Source organism: Mus musculus, chromosome 16 (assembly GCF_000001635.26).
Source record: "Mus musculus strain C57BL/6J chromosome 16, GRCm38.p6 C57BL/6J".
In the NCBI taxonomy this organism is placed as follows: domain Eukaryota; kingdom Metazoa; phylum Chordata; class Mammalia; order Rodentia; family Muridae; genus Mus; species Mus musculus.
Window position 1 is genome coordinate 17,544,051 of NC_000082.6, and position 17,422 is coordinate 17,561,472.

Consider the following 17,422-nt stretch of genomic DNA (forward strand, 5'->3'; position numbering starts at 1 on the left):
TTTGGTTTTCTCATTATGTCCTGGATTTCCTGGATGTTTTGGGTTAGGAGCTTTTTGCATTTTGCATTTTTTGACAGTTGTGTCAATGTTTTCTATGGTATCATCTGCCCCTGAGATTCTCTCTTCTATCTCTTGTATTCTGGTGGTGATGCTTGCGTCTATGACCCCTGATCTCTTTCCTAAGTTTTCTATCTCCAGGGTTGTCTCCCTTTGTGATTTTTTTTTTCGAGACAGGGTTTCTCTGTGTAGTCCTGGCTCTCCTGGAACTCACTTTGTAGACCAGGCTGGCCTTGAACTCAGAAATCCGCCTGCCTCTGCTTCCCATGTGCTGGGATTAAAGGTGTGCGCCACCACTGCCTGCCCTCTCCTGTATTTCTTTAAGGGAGTTATTTATGTCCTTTTTTTTTTTTTTTAGATTTATTCATTTATTTTATGTATATAAGTACACTGTGGTTATCTTCAGACACACCAGAAGAGGGCATTGGATCCCATTACATATGGTTGTGGGCCACCATGTGGTTGCTGGAAATTGAACTCAGGACCTCTGAAAGAACAGTCAGTGCTCTTAACCACTGAGCTATCTCTTCAGCCCTATTTATGTCCTTCTTAAAGTCCTCTATTATCATCATGAGATGTTATTTTAAATTAGAATCTTGCTTTTCCAGTGTATTGGGGTATCCAGGGCTAGCTGTGGTGGGAGAACTGGGTTCTGATGATGCCAAGTAGCCGTGTTTTCTGTTGCTTACGTTATTGCCCTTGACTCTCAAAATCTGGTTATCTGTAGTGTTAGCTGGTTTTGCTGTCTCTGACTGTGACTTGTTCCTCCTATAAGCCTGTGTGTCAGCACTCCTGGGAGACCAGTTCTCTCCCGGTGGGATTTGGGTATGAGGAGCTGTGGCACAGGCTCAGCTCTGGATGTAGACGGAAACTGGAAGGATCTGTTCACTGGCTGTTCCTTGGTCCCTCTTCAACCAGGAATTTGAGCAGAAGTGGTGGTTTCACCTATGCTCTCAGGTGTGTCAGCACTCCTGGGAGACCAGCTCTCTCCCAGCGGGATTTGGGTATGGAGAGCTATGGCACAGAGTCAGCTCTGGGGCACAGATGGAAACCAGAAGCACATGGGTGATTTTATAATTCAGAATGTAATGATCAGTTGCCTTCCAATGAGTTATGACTGTCTTCTTGCAAGAGAGCTTGGGAGATCCATTTGCATATCTCCTTTATGTTTTGTTGAACTGAGTCACCAGAACATGAAGATCTGGATGACAAGAATGTCATGGACCTTGTGTTCAGTGTTGTTCATGGGCAGCTTTTTGGTTGAATGAATGAACCACAGCAAATGAAGCCAGATTATGGAAGATGCCAGAGAGCAGAAAGGAAGATACACATGTTGTGTATTAAATGGCCAGCACTGTGAATGTTAAAGTAGCATATTAGAGACCAGAGTCACTTGGTGCAGATGCTGGCTGGGATGGTGTAGAGGCTTGTGGCCAGTCTTTTCTTCTAGAAGTATAACGCTTTATACAGAGTCCTGGAAGAATTTCACTCATGGAGCTAGCGAGGTCCTCACATTCTCTGCTTACTTGGATATCCTAAGAGACCATTGAAACATGGTTATAGTCCTTCTGAGGATTTGATTGTTCTCATTTGCATTCCCAGGGCTCAGAGAAGCTCTTTCAGGTATTTTCTCTCTTGTGGATGATAATCTCATGACCCCCCTCCCCCAACTATTAAAATAGGAAAGTTAAGAGTGACCCTTGGAGGCTCATATACTTGCATATTTGATCCCCAGTTGGTTGAATTGTTTGGTAAAGGATTAGGAAGGTCTAGCTTTTTTGGAGGAGTTGTATCACTAGGGGATGGGGAGTTGGGTTTTCAAAATCCCACACTATAACCAGTTAGCTCTCTCCATGCTTCACACTTATGCACAAGGATGTGAGCTCTCAGCAACTGCTCCAGCATCATGCCTGCCTACCTGCTGCCATGCTCCCTGCCATGGCGGTCATGGACTCACTGTCTCTCACTGTCTGAAGCCATGAGTCCAAAATTAAATGTTTGCTTTTTATAAGTTGCCTTGGTCATTATGTTTTTAAGCAATACAAAAATAATTAAGACAGGTGTGTTCGACTTCTTGATCTGGCTTACTCACATGAGGGTATGCTTTTTGATAACTCTATTTAATCTATGTGTAGCTTTTGATTCAATTTTGTTGTTTGTTTTCATTTGTTTGCATTTGGAGACAAGGTCTCGAGTAGTGTAGTCAGGCCTCATGCTCGCTATATGGTTGATGACAGCCTTGAACTCATTCTGAACTGTGCACTTTTATACCTGCCTCCAAGTGCTGGAATTGAACCATTAAGTTATTAAAGCAATGCGTTGAAGAGAACAGTGCTGATGCAGTCTCATGTAAGCATGTTCCTCTTCCTTATTTTATTATTATGTATGCATGAGTTTTTTCATTGCATGTATATCTGTTCACCACATCCATGTCTGGAAAATGGCATTAGACTCCCTGGGATTAGAGTTATGGATGGTTGTGAACCACCGTGTAGGTGCTAGGGATTGAACTTGGGTCCTCTGTAAGACCAATAAGTGCTCTCATCTGCTGAGCCATCTCTCCAGCCTCATGTAAGCCCTTCCTACAGTTTTATCAGCTCATCCCAGGCTTCCAATTTTAAGTGTTTTTTGTTTGTATGTTTATTAAGACAAGGTTGAAAATCCTTTAAAGTATAAAATAAGGGAAGACTAGGGATGGCTGAGCAGGTAAGAGTGCTTGCTGCTGCCAGGCATGGTAGCGCATGCCTTTAATCCCAGCACTTGGGAGGCAGAGGCAGGCAGATCTCTGAGTTCGAGGCCAGCCTGGTCTACAGAGTGAGTTCCAGGACAGCCAGGGCTATACAGAGAAACCCTGTCTCGATAAACAAAACAAAACAAAACAAAACAAAACAGTGCTTGCTGCTTTTGCTGAGGACATAAATTTGATTCTCAGCACCACATAGCAGCTTACAAGAGTTGGTAACTCCAGTATATGGTGCCTTCTTCTGGCCTCTGGGCTCCAGGCATGCAGACAGTGAACCTACATACATACATGCAGGAAAAATACTCATAATAAAAACAGATAAACCTAAAAAATTATATAATTATTTTGGCTATAGGATGTCACTATGTTGCCAAGAATTCTCTGGAGCAATCCCCTGCCTCATTTGTGCCCTTCCCCCAGCCGTGAACTAGCTAAACCAGACCTTGTTTTGCCACAGTTGCCTAGCCCAAAATGTTTATGCTTAAACATTCTTACAGCTACAGTTAGGTTGTCTCCACTATACCAGAAATGCAGATATCAGGGATTGTTCCCCGACATGTGCGCTAACAAATAGTTCTATCTTAAAGATCCCATGTCATCATAATGTCACTTGCACTGTGGCCTTGTACCCTTTGTGAGCTTTGGTGTCTTAGTTGCTTCTCTATTGCTGTGAAATAGCACCATGATCATGGCAACTTATAAAGAAAACATTTAATTGGAACTCACGGTTCTGGAGGCTTAGAGTTCATGACCATCACGCGGAGATCATAGCAGCAGACAGGCAGGAATGGTGCTAAGCACCACAAGTATGGGGTGCAGAGAAGAGGGCAGGGAGAGGGAGAGGGAAAGAAAGAAGAGGAAAAGAGAGGGAGAAGGATGAGAAAAGGGGAGTGGAAGAGGGAGAGAGAGCATGCTAACTGGGATAGTGTGAGTTTTTGAAATTTCAAAGCCCAGCCCCAGTGACACACCTCAGCCACACCTCCTAATCCTTCCCAAACAATTCTACCAGCTGGAGACTAAGCATTTGAACATATGAGCCTATGGGGACTGTTCTCATTCAAACTACCACATTCCACTCCCTGGCCTCTATAGGCTTTTGGCCATATCAGGACACAAAATGCATTTAGTTCAACTTCAAAGGTTCCCATAATCTTTCAGTCTCAAGACTGTTTAAAAGCTAGGTGTGTTAGTCTGCCTTTAATCCCAGAACTTGGAGACAGAGGAAGACAGATCTATATGAGTATACAAAAAAGTATATAAGACTAGCCTGGTATACATAGTGACTTCCAGGACAGCCAGGGCTACATAGAGAGATTGCATCTCAAAATAAAACAAAACACTCAAGCAGGGTGTGGTGGCACACGCCTTTAATCCCAGCACTTGGGAGGCAGAGGCAGGCGGATTTCTGAGTTCGAGGTCAGCCTGGTCTACAAAGTGAGTTCCAGGACAGCCAGGGCTATACAGAGAAACCCTGTCTTGAAAAAAAAACAAAAACAAAAACAAAAACAAAAAACAAAAACAAAAACAAAAACAAAAAAAAAAACAAAAACAAAAAAAAAAAAAAAACCCCAAAACACTCTTTCAAAATCTGAAGTCTTTCAGAGACTCAAGGCAATCTCTTACTTGTAACACCCTGTAAAATAAAATTTTAAATTGTATATTTCTAACATACAATGGCACGGAGTTGGAGTGGCTTTCTGACACACATGCCGGAGTTGGAATTCAGTGCATCTGGGCAGAGCACTGTAACTAACTCCCACTTCATCCCTCTAATATGGACATGTCAGTAGCTCACAGAGCCTCTGGCAGCTCCCGGATGAGGCTAGCAAGAAGCTCTTACAGACACATCCAGCAGTTCTAGGGCAGATGATTTGTTGTTCCGGACAGACTTAAGGAGGCCAACACAGCCGTCACTGCGAATAGGATTCTTGGAAATCTAAGGAAGATGCACACAATATATCACTTGACCTTTTATGACAGCACCCACAGTCCCAGCACTCAGGAGGTAAGAACAGGAGGATTAACAGTTCCACACTAATTACCAAGTTAAGAGGCCAGTCTAGGGGTTGGAGATGGTTCGGTGGCTAGGAACACTGGCTTCTCTTCCAGAGAACCTGAATTCAGTTCTCAGCATCTACAAAGTGGGTTTCAACTGCCTGTAACACAAGTCTCAGGGGATCTGACACCTTCTTCTTGCCCCCAAGGGTACCGGGCATACATGCAAGCAATCCATGTAGGATTCTGGGACTCACTGTGACTTGGTGATTGTCTAGCAGATGTCTGAAAAATGTGGACCCAAGCTAAAAATAGGTCTTGGTTCCAGTGTCACAGGAGGTGAAATTGCTAATGAGGAAAGCTAGGAGTGGGAAGCGAAGGACCATGCAGAGCCAGGTGCACCCATCCCCAATGCTGGAGATACCCCGTTCTTTTCAGCTCCTTGCCCCACACATGTTGGTATAGCTGAGACCTGCTCCGACTCATTTGGCTCTTTCCTTTCAGTCTCTGCTATTACTGTGTCTAGGGTCCCCTCTCATCACCAGCAAACCTGAAGAAAGGAACCTCTGGATACAAAAGGCATGTCTGAACTGTGCTCAGTAAGTACCACCCAATCCCCCTCCCCCGGTTGATGCTGGGTTCTAGCAAGGACAGGAGTGTTACAGGGGAGAAGATGAAAGTAAACCAAGGGGCTGTGCTGCCTGCCTTCCCCACAATGCAACTTCTGAGAGTAAGGACTGCAAGGCGTTGGCACAACAGCTGGAAAAGAGTGGAACAGAGGAGTTGGAGGTAGAAAGTGGTCATAAGAAGCCAGGAGGCCCCTCCCAGAGAGCCTCATCTGGACACAGGAGCCCATCTGTGGGTGAAAAGACTGTATGAAGAGACACAGGGCCAGTCTGTACTGGAGCCTCCCCTACCAGGCTTGAACTTACAATAAGAATCCGCAGCGTCTGATTGACTTGCAGACCCAATCCCAACTTCAGGGCTCCTGACACGGAGATTCGGTTGTTCCTGCAACAAGAGAGACATATGTATCATAGTTAAAACATGAGGCCATGGGCTGGAGAGGTGGCTCAGTGGTTAAGAGCACTGACTGCTCTTCCACAGGTCCTGAGTTCAAATCCCAGCAACCACATGGTGGCTCACAATCATATGTAATGCTATCCAGTGCCCTCTTCTGGCATGTCTGAAGACAGCTACAGTGTACTTAAATATAATAAAATAAATCTTAAAAACAAACAAACAAACAAACAAACATGAGGCCAGCCAAAGTGCCCAGTGATAGACGGATGGATGAATCAATATACAGTGTACACTCAACAGTGTCTATTCAGTCATGAAGGAGAGAACACTGTGTCATTTGAAGTGAATGGATGGGGTGGGGGCATTTTGTTAAGTGAAATAAGCCAGACAGAGAATGTGGAGAACAAGTCAAGTTTTCTCTCATATACAAACACTAACAGCCTGGAAAATGTGCTCTTAGCAGTTCTTAGAAACTTGTGCTTGGAAAGGACACAAAGAGGAGAAAAGGAAAATCAATCAATCAGTCAATCAATGGAGACTGGATGGGGTCAGTGCTCTCTGCAGGCATGTATGGAGCTATTGCATCTAAGCCTATTGACAATGTTAGACCTGAAAATATGTCCGTATTACAGCTTACCAGTTCACGAGCTCAATGCCTCAGAGCTCCTGCCTGAGTTGCTACACATCTGGCAGCCCAGGTTTCTGAGCACAACCCTCCACTCATGCCCAGGCCCCCGTCGACAGCTACAGGCTGTGTGTGCTGCCCCATGTGGAGTGCCCTCCCCACAGTGGAGATGAGGGGTTGCGCCTAGGCTTCTTGCGTTCAGAAGATCTCCCATGCATTTTGTGCCAGCCGGCATCACCACAATAGTGTATGCTCTGGAGCCTGCTTCTCCCTCCCCTTCAAAGTTTTGTTTCTAGAGCCAGGCCATTGGGACAGTAGGGTGCTGATCCCTGGGGGTAAAAAAATCAACGGTAGTGATAGATAGATCAGCTGGACATAGTGGTGCATGCCTCTAATCCCAGCACTTGGGAGGCAGAGGCAGGTGAATCTCTCTCTGTGAGTTCGAGGCTAGCCTGGTTTACATAGCAAGTTCCAGGATAGCTAAGACTACACAAAAACTTGTCCCCCCAAAAAACCCCAACCAACCAACAAAACAAAAACAAATAAGTAAACAAACAAACAAACAAAAAGATTAGCATGGCTGAGATAAGACCTTCTGTGCTTCAGAGACAAAAGGGAAATATTCTCTCAGGGTCAGCACCAGAAGCTGATCTCAGTAGGCCAGGCTACACCTCAAGTGGCAGAACTTGGCAGTATCAGAAGCAGGGTCCATGTAGTACTGGTTTTTGAAGGCGTGGTAGATGCTTGATTGAAAATGTCCTACAGCGCAGCTGAGACTTTGCACCTTGTGTTCAGAGTCCCTGTAGTGAGGCTCACAGAGACCACTGATGAAGGTGAGGCCTCAGTTGCAATGGAGACCTCAGGCTATTTGAAATGTCTGGACTGTGGTGTCTACAAGGAGAGATGCGGGTTTTGTGTGGAGTCAGCCTAGGAAGAGCTGTGTTTGCTGCAGATGCCAAAGCTGCAGAGACTGCAGGGCTGCCCAAGCCCACTGGAGTCTAGCAGATTGTGAGTCTCAGATGCTGGGTATGACCACAGGCTGGCCTTTACACCACTGGACATTACTTTTGCTTGGCTGTGATTGTTTTTAATTCCCCAGTTGTTCCCACTTGGAATATGAATGTTTAAGTATGTAGCTTGCTTTTGATTTTTATAGGAATCTAGTTACAGACTCTGAATTTTTAAAGGTTTTTTTTTCATTTTTAAAATTATGTTTGAGTGCAAGTACCTTGGAGCAGCCCTGCGCTTGACTGTGCATGTGATGAGATTCTCTGAAATGCCCACCATAACTGGTACTGCAAGCTGAATAAACCAGTCCTCTAAAGCTGCGTTCGATCAGACTGTTTCACCACAGCAACAGAAATGAAACCAGGAGTAAGATACCAGTCCGAATCCATATGATGCTGGGACATGAACCCACATCCTTCACACATGCTAGACAACACTCAGCCAACTGAGCTGCATCCCAAGCCCCCAAGCAACAACCTTGAAAGAGAAGGACAGAGTGCTGTAGGATTGCAGCTCAAGCCACAGGACACATTGTGAACAGCAGCCAGACCACTGCATGTGGCCCTAAGAGCCCCTGCGCATGTGCATGCGAATGTACACAGGAAGAACCCGTGTTTCTCACCTCATATTCAGTTCTTCTAAAACATTGTTGACCCTGAGGGCATCACCAATCGCACTGGCACCAGAGTCTCCAAAGCCATTATGAGAGATGTCTAGGACTTTCAAGAATATATTTGCCTAGGACACAAAGAGCAAAGACATAAGCTCGCATCTGATGGTGCAGAGAGCAACAGGGCCAGGGCTACAACGTCAGAGCCCAGGAGAGTCTGAGCAGTGACTAAGTACAGAGATCAGAGGTCTTGAGGCAGAGTTAGTAAGAACTCTCAGGCCAAACAACCCAAAGATCAGCAGAGGATGATGGGCTGGCTGTGGATACTTCTCAGAGATGAGGTGCAGTGACCAGATCCTCACCTAAGGGAAAATGCTCAAGGCAGGCATCCTGGGTCACAGAGACAGCACGTGCCCATTGACTTGGTGGTGGGGTGTTATATGAAGCCTGTGATGGGGTCAAGAGTGAGTGTTCTGGCCAGAGGTGGGTGCGGAGCGAGCTGGGACAGAGCAAGAGGGAGAGAGTGCTCGGACTTGCCACCTTGACCAGTAGGTCAGGAACCCCAGCAGTTAGGCTCTGTAAGAGGGGAAAGTAGTGACTGTTATTTCCTAAGGCCCTTGTCAAACCCTGGCAGGGCTTGATCAATACATTTTCAAGGTCTGTAAACTTACAGGGAAGCAATGAGAGGGGTGTGGAAAAGCATCAGCATGTGCAAACAGTGATGCCACCAGATGGCATGGGTGTCCCCTACAGTTGACTGTGATTTCTGGAGGAGGCAGCTGATATTTATCTGTGGACCCCTTAGGAAATGAGATGAGAGTCAGTGCAGTGTATTATCACTAGATGGGGGCAGGAAAACAGGTCATCAAAGATGCACATGTACATCGTGCTGAAAAGGGCTGAAGTTCATTTCTGAAGAGTTACAACACCAAGAACTGGCTCAGGGAAAACTTTCCAAAGGACAGGCAGGGCTGACTGGGCGAGCGTCTCACACCTCCAGGCCTCGGGCAAACGCGGTGGCTCCCAGACCTCGCAGGTGATTCCAACTGAGGTTAAGCTCTGTGAGTCCTGTGTTTTCTGCCACAGCAGGTCCAAGTATCTCTCCTGAGGAGCACCAAGAGAATTTATAGCAACAAACAAACAAACAAACAACCTAGCACCATCACAACAAGTTCAAAAAGTGATGTAATGCTCACCGTGCGCCAGAACTTCAGTAGTGTAGGTGGATCACAATATCCAGTGTGTACCTGGATCACCTCCAAGGAGTGTGTATGTGTGTGTGTGTGTTTAGGGTCATGTCCTACAACACAGACAGGTCTAGAACTCACTCTGCACCCAGACTGGCCTTAAACTCCAGATTGTCTTATTGTTACCTCCATTGTGCTGACAATGCACACAAGAGACACTATGCCCAGCAAAGAATCCAGGTGTGATTGGGAAGGTATAAATTTTTTTTAAGATTAATTGATTGATTGATTGATTGATTTATATGTATGAATACGCTGTTGCTGTCTTTAGACACACCAGAAGAGGGCATCAGATCCCATTACAAATGGTTTGTGAGTCACCATGTGGTTGCTGGGAATTGAACTCAGGACCTCTGGAAGTGAGTGCTCTTAACCACTGAGCCACCTCTCAGCCTGGAAGGTATGGATTTTAAACTAATGAGATTCCAGCTATTCTAATCTACAAACAAAAAAGGGTAGCGATGCAGTGGTCAGGTTGGTGGGATCTGGAAGTGAGGATAGAACAGGTAACCTAGAATCAAGAGATCCACATGTCTGCACACATGGTGAAGAGAGAGGGAAAAGCAGCTCAGCTGATGCTGGAGTTGGAGAGAGGCGGGAGTAAGCAGGCGCAGGAAGAAAGGAACGCCCCAGGGAGCAGTTGGTGCTAAGCCAGGAGCTCAGGTGTTGCTCTCTGTGCAGTTGAGGGCCTGGAGGCTGGCTGAGTACCCCGGCAAGATTCCTATTGGCTGGGGAGTACCAGCAGAGACCGAGCCCTCCAAGTCACGAGTTGCTAAAGGAAGTGGGTGGAGCCATGACAGATCCCTAGCTGTCTCAAGGGCAGAGGTGCACCTTACAGCCAGCCTGCTTTCCATTCCGTTAGCACTGGTGGGCGTGACTTGCTGCCAGTTCTCCACAGCCGCAGCTCCATCTATGTCCCACTCTGGTTCTCCATGCTGGTACCCTGAGGGGCCGTGGGTGTAGGGGAAGAGTGGGGAGGGTGAGAGCCCGCGTCTGGCTGGAGTTCCTGTGCTCTGGGTGGGCAGACACGGGAAGACTGCCGGACACTTTCCACGAGGCCCCGGGTGGGCATCTGGCTGTGTGATGCCACTGACCCCACACGGTGGGGGGTGGACAAGGGGCAGTCCCTGTTACCAGGTTCTCAGTCTCTGGCATCCCATGCTACAGCAGAAGAGCTGAGAACAGAATAGGGGCCTCAGGGAGGCACTAGGCCCTGGAGGGCACTGGGTGGTTCCCACACAGGCGAGAGTCTTTAGTCTGGGCCTTGAAAAACAGAGACAGTCTATGGTTTTAGAGCTTTATTGTAGAAAGGCAGGGGGAAAGAGAGAGACCGGCCATGGCCAAGAGGAGAGAAGGGGGAAGGGAAAGAAAGAAAGAGAGAGTAAGAAAGGTGAAGGCTTAGAGAGAGAGAAGTTAAAAACCTAGAGACAGTAAGGAAAGTAAAAGCTTAAGAGAGCGAGGCGGGGCCAAACAGCCCCTCTTATAGTGGGCTTGTTATCTTGCTGTTGCTAGGTAACTGTGGGGAGGAGTCTAGCCAGAGGGCCAGAAGCCTGGGACATTGTCTACTTGTCTGAACTCCACGAGCCTCTCCTGTGGGGGCTGTGGGGTTGGTAACTTCAACAGGAGCCAGGGGTCCATGAGACATGAGGGAACGCCTTCTGTCCCATGTAGGTGAAAATTACCACCACTGGGCACCACTGGGGTTCAAGACCTCAGCTCAACTGGAAACCAGGCTGTCTGTGCATAGCCCATTTCCCCACAGTATCCTGTTCTCCGCCTGGCCAGCCAGGGCTCAGCCTCATAACCTGGGTTTGCAGACTTTGTCCTAGCTAGGTGGGCTCCCTCAGAAGCCATGTTTACTGTCATTCTATCTTCCCACACTAATCTAGCCTTGTGACCCCTAAGGCCTCCCCTTACGCTGCCTGGCTGATCTCTGTGGCCAGAATGGAGTCCCTTGGGAATAAAGTTTGGCCTCTTCTCATTTTCTTGGCTGCTAGAGAAGAGAAGCTGGTTTGAAGTGCTCAGAGGGGTTGTTGTAGTGGTCCATTCCTGTTATCCGAGCATACAGAAGACTGAAGTCAGTCTGAATGCTATAGTGAATTCCAAGCTATTCTGGGCAGCATAGTGAGACCTGGCTTCAAAAACTAATCCAAATTAAACTAGATCAAACTAAGGCAAATGTGTGTGCATTTGCACGTGTGTAGACAGAGTGTGTCCAGCTACCTGCTTGGCTAGCACCTGCAGCAGCAGACATATTAGCACCTCAGCTGACACCCCTAGGCTCTCAGATACAGGAGCCCCCCACCTTTCCTGGACACTGCTAAAGCTGGGCAAGGACAGCAAGTGTCTTCTAGTCCCTCTTCTATTGAACAGCTGGAGGGTGAGGCTCACTCTTCTACTGGTCTGTAACGGCAACACTATCTCTGTGACCCACCCATTTACCATCCTGTGAGGCCCACACCTGAGTTAGATTCTCCACTGGCACAGACCGTGGGTGATTGAGGCTCAAGCTCCTTCACTGCTCAGCAACAGCCTCAGATCCCCACTTGGAGAAACTAAATAGTCTGCCCTTTCTTCCCTGCATACCGTCATAGGACTTCAGATTCCCGCCCTCTGTTCCCACCACCTCTGTGTCACTTGCCTGCTCTAGTCTGTAACTTATATAATAAGCCACCCCAAAGATCTTCCAGTGCTGTAAAGGCTTGCTCCCTGTGGCTGCAGAGATGACTCTTGCTCCCTGGGATGCCCAGGTGACACAGCACTGGCCTCTTGTAGAGGATCCAGGCTTCATTCCCAGCACCTGCATGCAGGCTAGTGGCTGACTGACAGCTGACTGACTTCAGTTTCAGGAGGCTTTCTTCTGGCCTCCATGTGAACTGACACATGTACACAGATAAAATATGCACATATGCACAGGATAAAATAAAGTCTTTTCTAAAAAACTTGGTTCTCAATATTGGGATGTGGAGATGAAAATATCTAAAGTCTTAGGGCACTAGGGGTTCCCCTCAGGAGATCACGTGACCCCTTTCGACAGCTGAATGACTCTTCTCTAATGTTGGCTCAGCCACAGGCCAAACTATCAAAAGTTGAACTCTCCAAATCTATAAGCCAAAAGTGCATTATTTCCCTTTATAAGATGCTTGCCTGCAGCCGGGCAGTGGTGGTGCACACCTTTAATCCCAGCACTTGGGTTTCTGAGTTCGAGGCCAGCCTGGTCTACAGAGTGAGTTCCAGGACAGCCAGGGCTACACAGAGAAACTCCGTCTCAAAAGAAGAAGAAGAAGAAGAAGAAGGAGGAGGAGGAGGAGGAGGAGAAGGAAGAAGAAGGAGGAGGAGGAGGAGGAGGAAGGAGAAGAGGAAGAGGAGGAGGAAGAAGAAGAAGAAGAAGAAGAAGAAGAAGATGCTTGCCTGCAACATTCATTAAAGTAGCAGCAAGCTGGCTACTCAGTTCTCAAGTCCCAGAGACACAGCCACGGTTTGTCGGAAGTGATGTGAGATGCTCCTTTACTTCCACAGAGCTCTCACAATGACTTTCTTAGAAGACACTCGGCTTTAGCAGGTAAACTCCAGAGCCAAGGTTAGCACCACTCCACCACTCCACTGTCTAAGCAGCTTGGGGCAGACCAGAAATTCCAAAACTCCTGTTAGACAGTTGTTCTGGCATATCCATTGCAATGATCTAAGAATTCCTTTCAGATGCTGGAGAAGCTGGAGAAGTGTCTGAGCAGCTAAGAGCACCAGCTGTTCCTCACGAGGATCTGAGTTCATTTCCCAGCACCCACATTTGATGTCTCGTGACCATCTGCTACTCCTAATGCAGAGGATGAGATGTCCTAGCCTCCACAGGCACCCACACATCTCTCTCTCTCTCTCTCTCTCTCTCTCTCTCTCTCTCACACACACACACACACGTTTAGAAAGAATTTGCTTCAGCTGAGCAGGGCCTGAGTGGCCCTTTTATGTCACCAGATCATCCCCAAGTCTAGGCTCAACTGATCTTCCACATAGTTGAGCTTACAGGTATGCCTAGGTCTGATTTTTATAGCTGATTGACACATTTAGACATGAGTGACATAGGTGGGTATTTATATTCCTAGCACAGCAGTCCGGCCCGTGCAGAGGCACTGGGAGACAATGACTGGATCAAGGTTGCCTTCCCATGTCTTCCCTAGCACTTAGCTTCTCCCCAGCCCAAGATCTCACACACACTGGACAAGTACCTTACCACTGAGATATACTACAAGCCCTTTTGCAAAAGCACTTGGGATGAAACCTCCATACCTTCTTCCATGATCTATGGGCATATAGTCTCTGCTTCCCTTGCAAAGCATTGCCTGGTCATTCTCCCCTAGACCACCAGTCCAATCACACTGGTGTCTACCAGTGGAGGAAACAGGCCTGCATGATGAGAGTTCATCAGCTTCATGATCTTGCCATGGCTGACTCCTTTTTACCCAAGGCACAGATTTCTGCTTAAACTTCTGCCCCTTTATAGCAGGTGGATCCATTATTTTCTAGACTTATACGTTGCTTCTTTATGAAGGTCAGAATGGTCTTGAGAGTGTATGTTCCTTGAGGTCAGGAACTTTGTTTTGTTCATAGATAGATTCCTCACAGCAGAGGGCAGTGAGCTATGCCTGGAACTCATTGAATTCCGTGGCTGGAGTGGAAGGACAGCCAGAGGAGATATCATGAGCAGAAACCAGCACATTGATATTTTCAGGCAGAAGCTGGGTGCCGTCCTGCCCATTCCCCTTCCCTGCCACCAGGGGGCGATAAGTACCCATGACTGCCCAGACTTTGTTACCTGCCAGGTCATTGAGCTGATTATAGCTGAGGTCTAGAGATTTCAGGCCCCTGTGATGCAGCAGAAGAGCAGCGAGGTGCTGGGCTGCTTGTTCCTCCAGCCTGTTCCCTTGCAGCTGCATCTTCTCAACAGTTGGGTTTAAGGCAAGGGCAGTGCAGATCGCCTGGAGCCCTGCAGCTCCAATCTGATTCTCTGACAGGTCCACATCTGAGGGCAGCAATACTGCCTGGTCAGAGGGACCTGCAGCCAGGTGCCACACTCTGCCAGGTCAGAGGGACCCACAGCCAGGCACCACACACTCTCCCTGGTTGGAGGGACCCGCAGCCAGGCGCCACACATTCTGCCTGGTCAGTGGGACCCCCAGCCAGTCGCCACCCTCTTTCACTTCTCTGTATCTCACAAACCTCCGAGCCTGAGGGAAAGGAGGGGCTTTGCAATCTGATTTATCTGGGGGCAGCATGGTGACAGCCTTGCCACTGTTGGCTGAGTCACCTTGGGTCTATGGTCTCCCCACTCCATGACTGTCTGTGAAGAATGCTGTGGTAGCATGTCAGCTACTCTGTGATGGTTGATGTAACAGCATAACCCCACTGTCCTATTGCTAGGGACTGGCGATGTAAGCTTAGATGTCCACTTCTGTCGTTTCCTTTGAAGTTTGCCACAGCCCAGAGAGCAAAGTAGTGCTGTGGTGGTCACTTTACAAGCTGAAAACAGGCTCAGTGATTGCCTGCCTGGGTCAGCTTGTGCTTCATCGGCAGAGCTGGAAGCAGCCTCACCCAGCCCCCACCTTGCCCTTCCGGTTCTCCCTCCCTCGGTGCCTGCTTCTCTGTGCTCTCCTGCCCTGCACTCAGGCACTGGGAGTCTACTGCAAGGGGGGAGGCTGCTCACCAGGGAGAGGCCAGTGAGAGCAATGGAGAGGGTCAGACAAAGAGCAGCTCAGCATGGGTTAACCCGGCACTTCCCTCCTCATCTCCTAGCAACATCTCAAGATCGAAGGCCTGGGGAGGGAGCCACTTCCCTGGGAAAGAGGGGCCCCAAGCTTGCCTACTTCTCAGACGGAAGTCCTGCACTACCTACCAGAGATAATGCTGTTCTTACGCAGGACATCAGCCAGAGCCTCTGCTCCAGCACCACAGAGCCCATTGTCCCGAAGATCCAGACGCTTGATGTAGGGATTAGAGGTCAATACGGAAGCCAATGCCCGGACCCCCTGGAACAGAGCAGAGAGGTACAAGGGGCGAGGAACATAGTGGCCTGGGGGGCCTGGTCCTTCCCTGAACTGAGATACAGATGGTCATAATTTCAGTTTAAATCCCCAGAGCTCCCACCTCCTCCAGAGAACATCAGCTTCTACCTTTAGGTGCCGCCCAATCTCACTTCCTGGAGTCCTTCCTACAATTCCACCCTCATCTCTGTCACACAGTCTCCACCCTGTCTCGCAGGCATGGGAGATGGGACTTGTGTGGCACAGACAGCTTTGAGTGTCTGAGATAGAATCAAGGACAAGATGGCCACTACCTCCTACATCCTCCCAGCCAAGTGTGGTTCCAGTGTCCCCCAACAGATACCTGGGGCCCCAGGCCACGGTGCCGAAGGTTCAATTCAGAGGCACCCTCTTGGCGCAGAAGACAAGAAACTGGCACAACACTATTGGCCCGGCAAGACTTCAGATAGAGGGTAGCCATGACCCGTTCTCCAAGCCCATGGGTGCCTAGCAGTAGATGGGAGATGAAGAAGGAACGAATCACTGGCATAGCCTGGACCCTTTCCTGCCCCTGCCATTTCTTCTTGTTCTGGTGGCTACTGTGCCCATATTCTAGATGAGGACCTCCACACTAAAAATTAATTAAGTCTTTTCTCAAAGCCACCAAACTAGTGAACCAAAGGGAGCATTTGCCTAATGCTGACATGTTTGCTGTCCTTGCCCCACTGCGTCCAGGTATCACAGATCACCTTCCCAAACATACACACACACACACACACACAGAGACACACACAGAGAGACACACACAGAGACACACACACACACACATACACAGAGACACACATACACAGACACACAGACACACACACAGAGACACACACACACAGAGACACACATACACACAGACACACAGATACACACAGACACACACACAGAGACACACACAGAGACACACACACAGAGACACACATACAGACACACACACAAAGACACACACACAGACACACACACACAGAGACAGACACACACACAGACAGACACACATACACAGACACACAGACACACAGACACAGACACACACACACAGACACAGACAGGCAGACAGACATACACAGACACACACACACAGAGACACAGACACACATACAGAAAGACACACACACAGACACACAGACACACACACACAGAGACACAGACACACACAGAGAGACACACATACACAGACACACTGACACACACCACCTCCACCACCACCACCAAAGCTGGCCTCCAGCTTGCTGGTTAAGTTCAGCCTTGAGCTCAATGCTTCAACCATGCTAGGCAAGCACTACACTGAGCTACATTCTCAGTCCACGGGTCATAAGGTCTATATAAACACCCTGGGAGCAGAGGGCTGGAAACAATCTTAAATCCAATATATCCATTAGCTAGGTTTTTCCTATAGGTTGGAACGCCCAGCCCCGAACTCTTTGGGACACAACTGCTTGTCAGGGTATTTCATTTGCAGGTTTTCCAGAAGACAGTTCTAAATGTTAGGCCTCCTCATTCCTCCAGGAGGGCAAGGACTTGAGGGGTATCAGCTGCTGATACTGGGAAATGTGCCCCCACAGAGGGTGCCGGTCGGTTCTAGCTGCCCTCCCACCACTTTTGCGGGAATATCCTCAAGTGAGGATTCCAACTAGGACCCCACGCGGAGGATGAGGCACCTTCTGCTTCCAGAGCAGAGTGTGAATCTGCAGTCCAGGACCTTTCGGCCTCCAGGGTCTCTGCCTGAGGCCCAGTGGCCGCAGCTTCTCCCTCTTGATCTTCATTCTTCTGAACTTCGCAGGGACCCTTCATGTTTACTCTCACTACCCAGTCCGGGACGCAGACTCTAACCACACAGCTCACCGCCTGGAACTCTTCCCAGGGATGTGGGCGGTCCCTCTGGCCTCCTTGACCAATCGAATCTGATCTACGGACAACAGGTGGTCTCTGGGGCCAGTAACGGTGCCCGCCCTCCCACCCCGCCGTCGTCCTGGGAACCGGGTCTTGTTTGCAAAAGAAAACACAACCTTGGCACGCTCTTTCCCAGGGCTGACTACCGCTGCCATGCACGGG

General features: G+C 48.5%; 1 protein-coding gene across 6 annotated transcripts; it reads right to left on the minus strand.

Annotated features, from left to right (window-relative positions):
• Nucleotides 1-414: 414 nt before the first annotated feature.
• Nucleotides 415-17,278, minus strand: Lrrc74b (leucine rich repeat containing 74B). 6 transcript variants are annotated; one of them, XM_011246037.2, is made up of 10 exons: nucleotides 17,029-17,278; nucleotides 15,687-15,829; nucleotides 15,196-15,328; nucleotides 14,119-14,325; nucleotides 9,056-9,165; nucleotides 8,074-8,189; nucleotides 5,728-5,806; nucleotides 4,641-4,736; nucleotides 3,527-3,593; nucleotides 1,552-1,592 (listed from the first exon to the last, which is right to left on the minus strand). In XM_011246037.2, the coding sequence occupies exons 1-9, from the start codon at nucleotides 17,159-17,161 to the stop codon at nucleotides 3,555-3,557; spliced, it is 1,056 nt and encodes a 351-aa protein (XP_011244339.1). In that variant the 5' UTR covers nucleotides 17,162-17,278; the 3' UTR covers nucleotides 1,552-1,592; nucleotides 3,527-3,554. The 6 variants fall into 6 exon arrangements, 5 of the variants coding, with proteins under 5 accessions (NP_083329.2, NP_001138907.1, XP_006522740.1 ...); NM_029053.3 differs by lacking the exon at nucleotides 3,527-3,593 and having other exon boundaries at nucleotides 415-1,592; nucleotides 17,029-17,197; XM_006522677.3 differs by lacking the exon at nucleotides 3,527-3,593 and having other exon boundaries at nucleotides 1,373-1,592; nucleotides 4,596-4,736; nucleotides 17,029-17,275.
• Nucleotides 17,279-17,422: the final 144 nt, after the last annotated feature.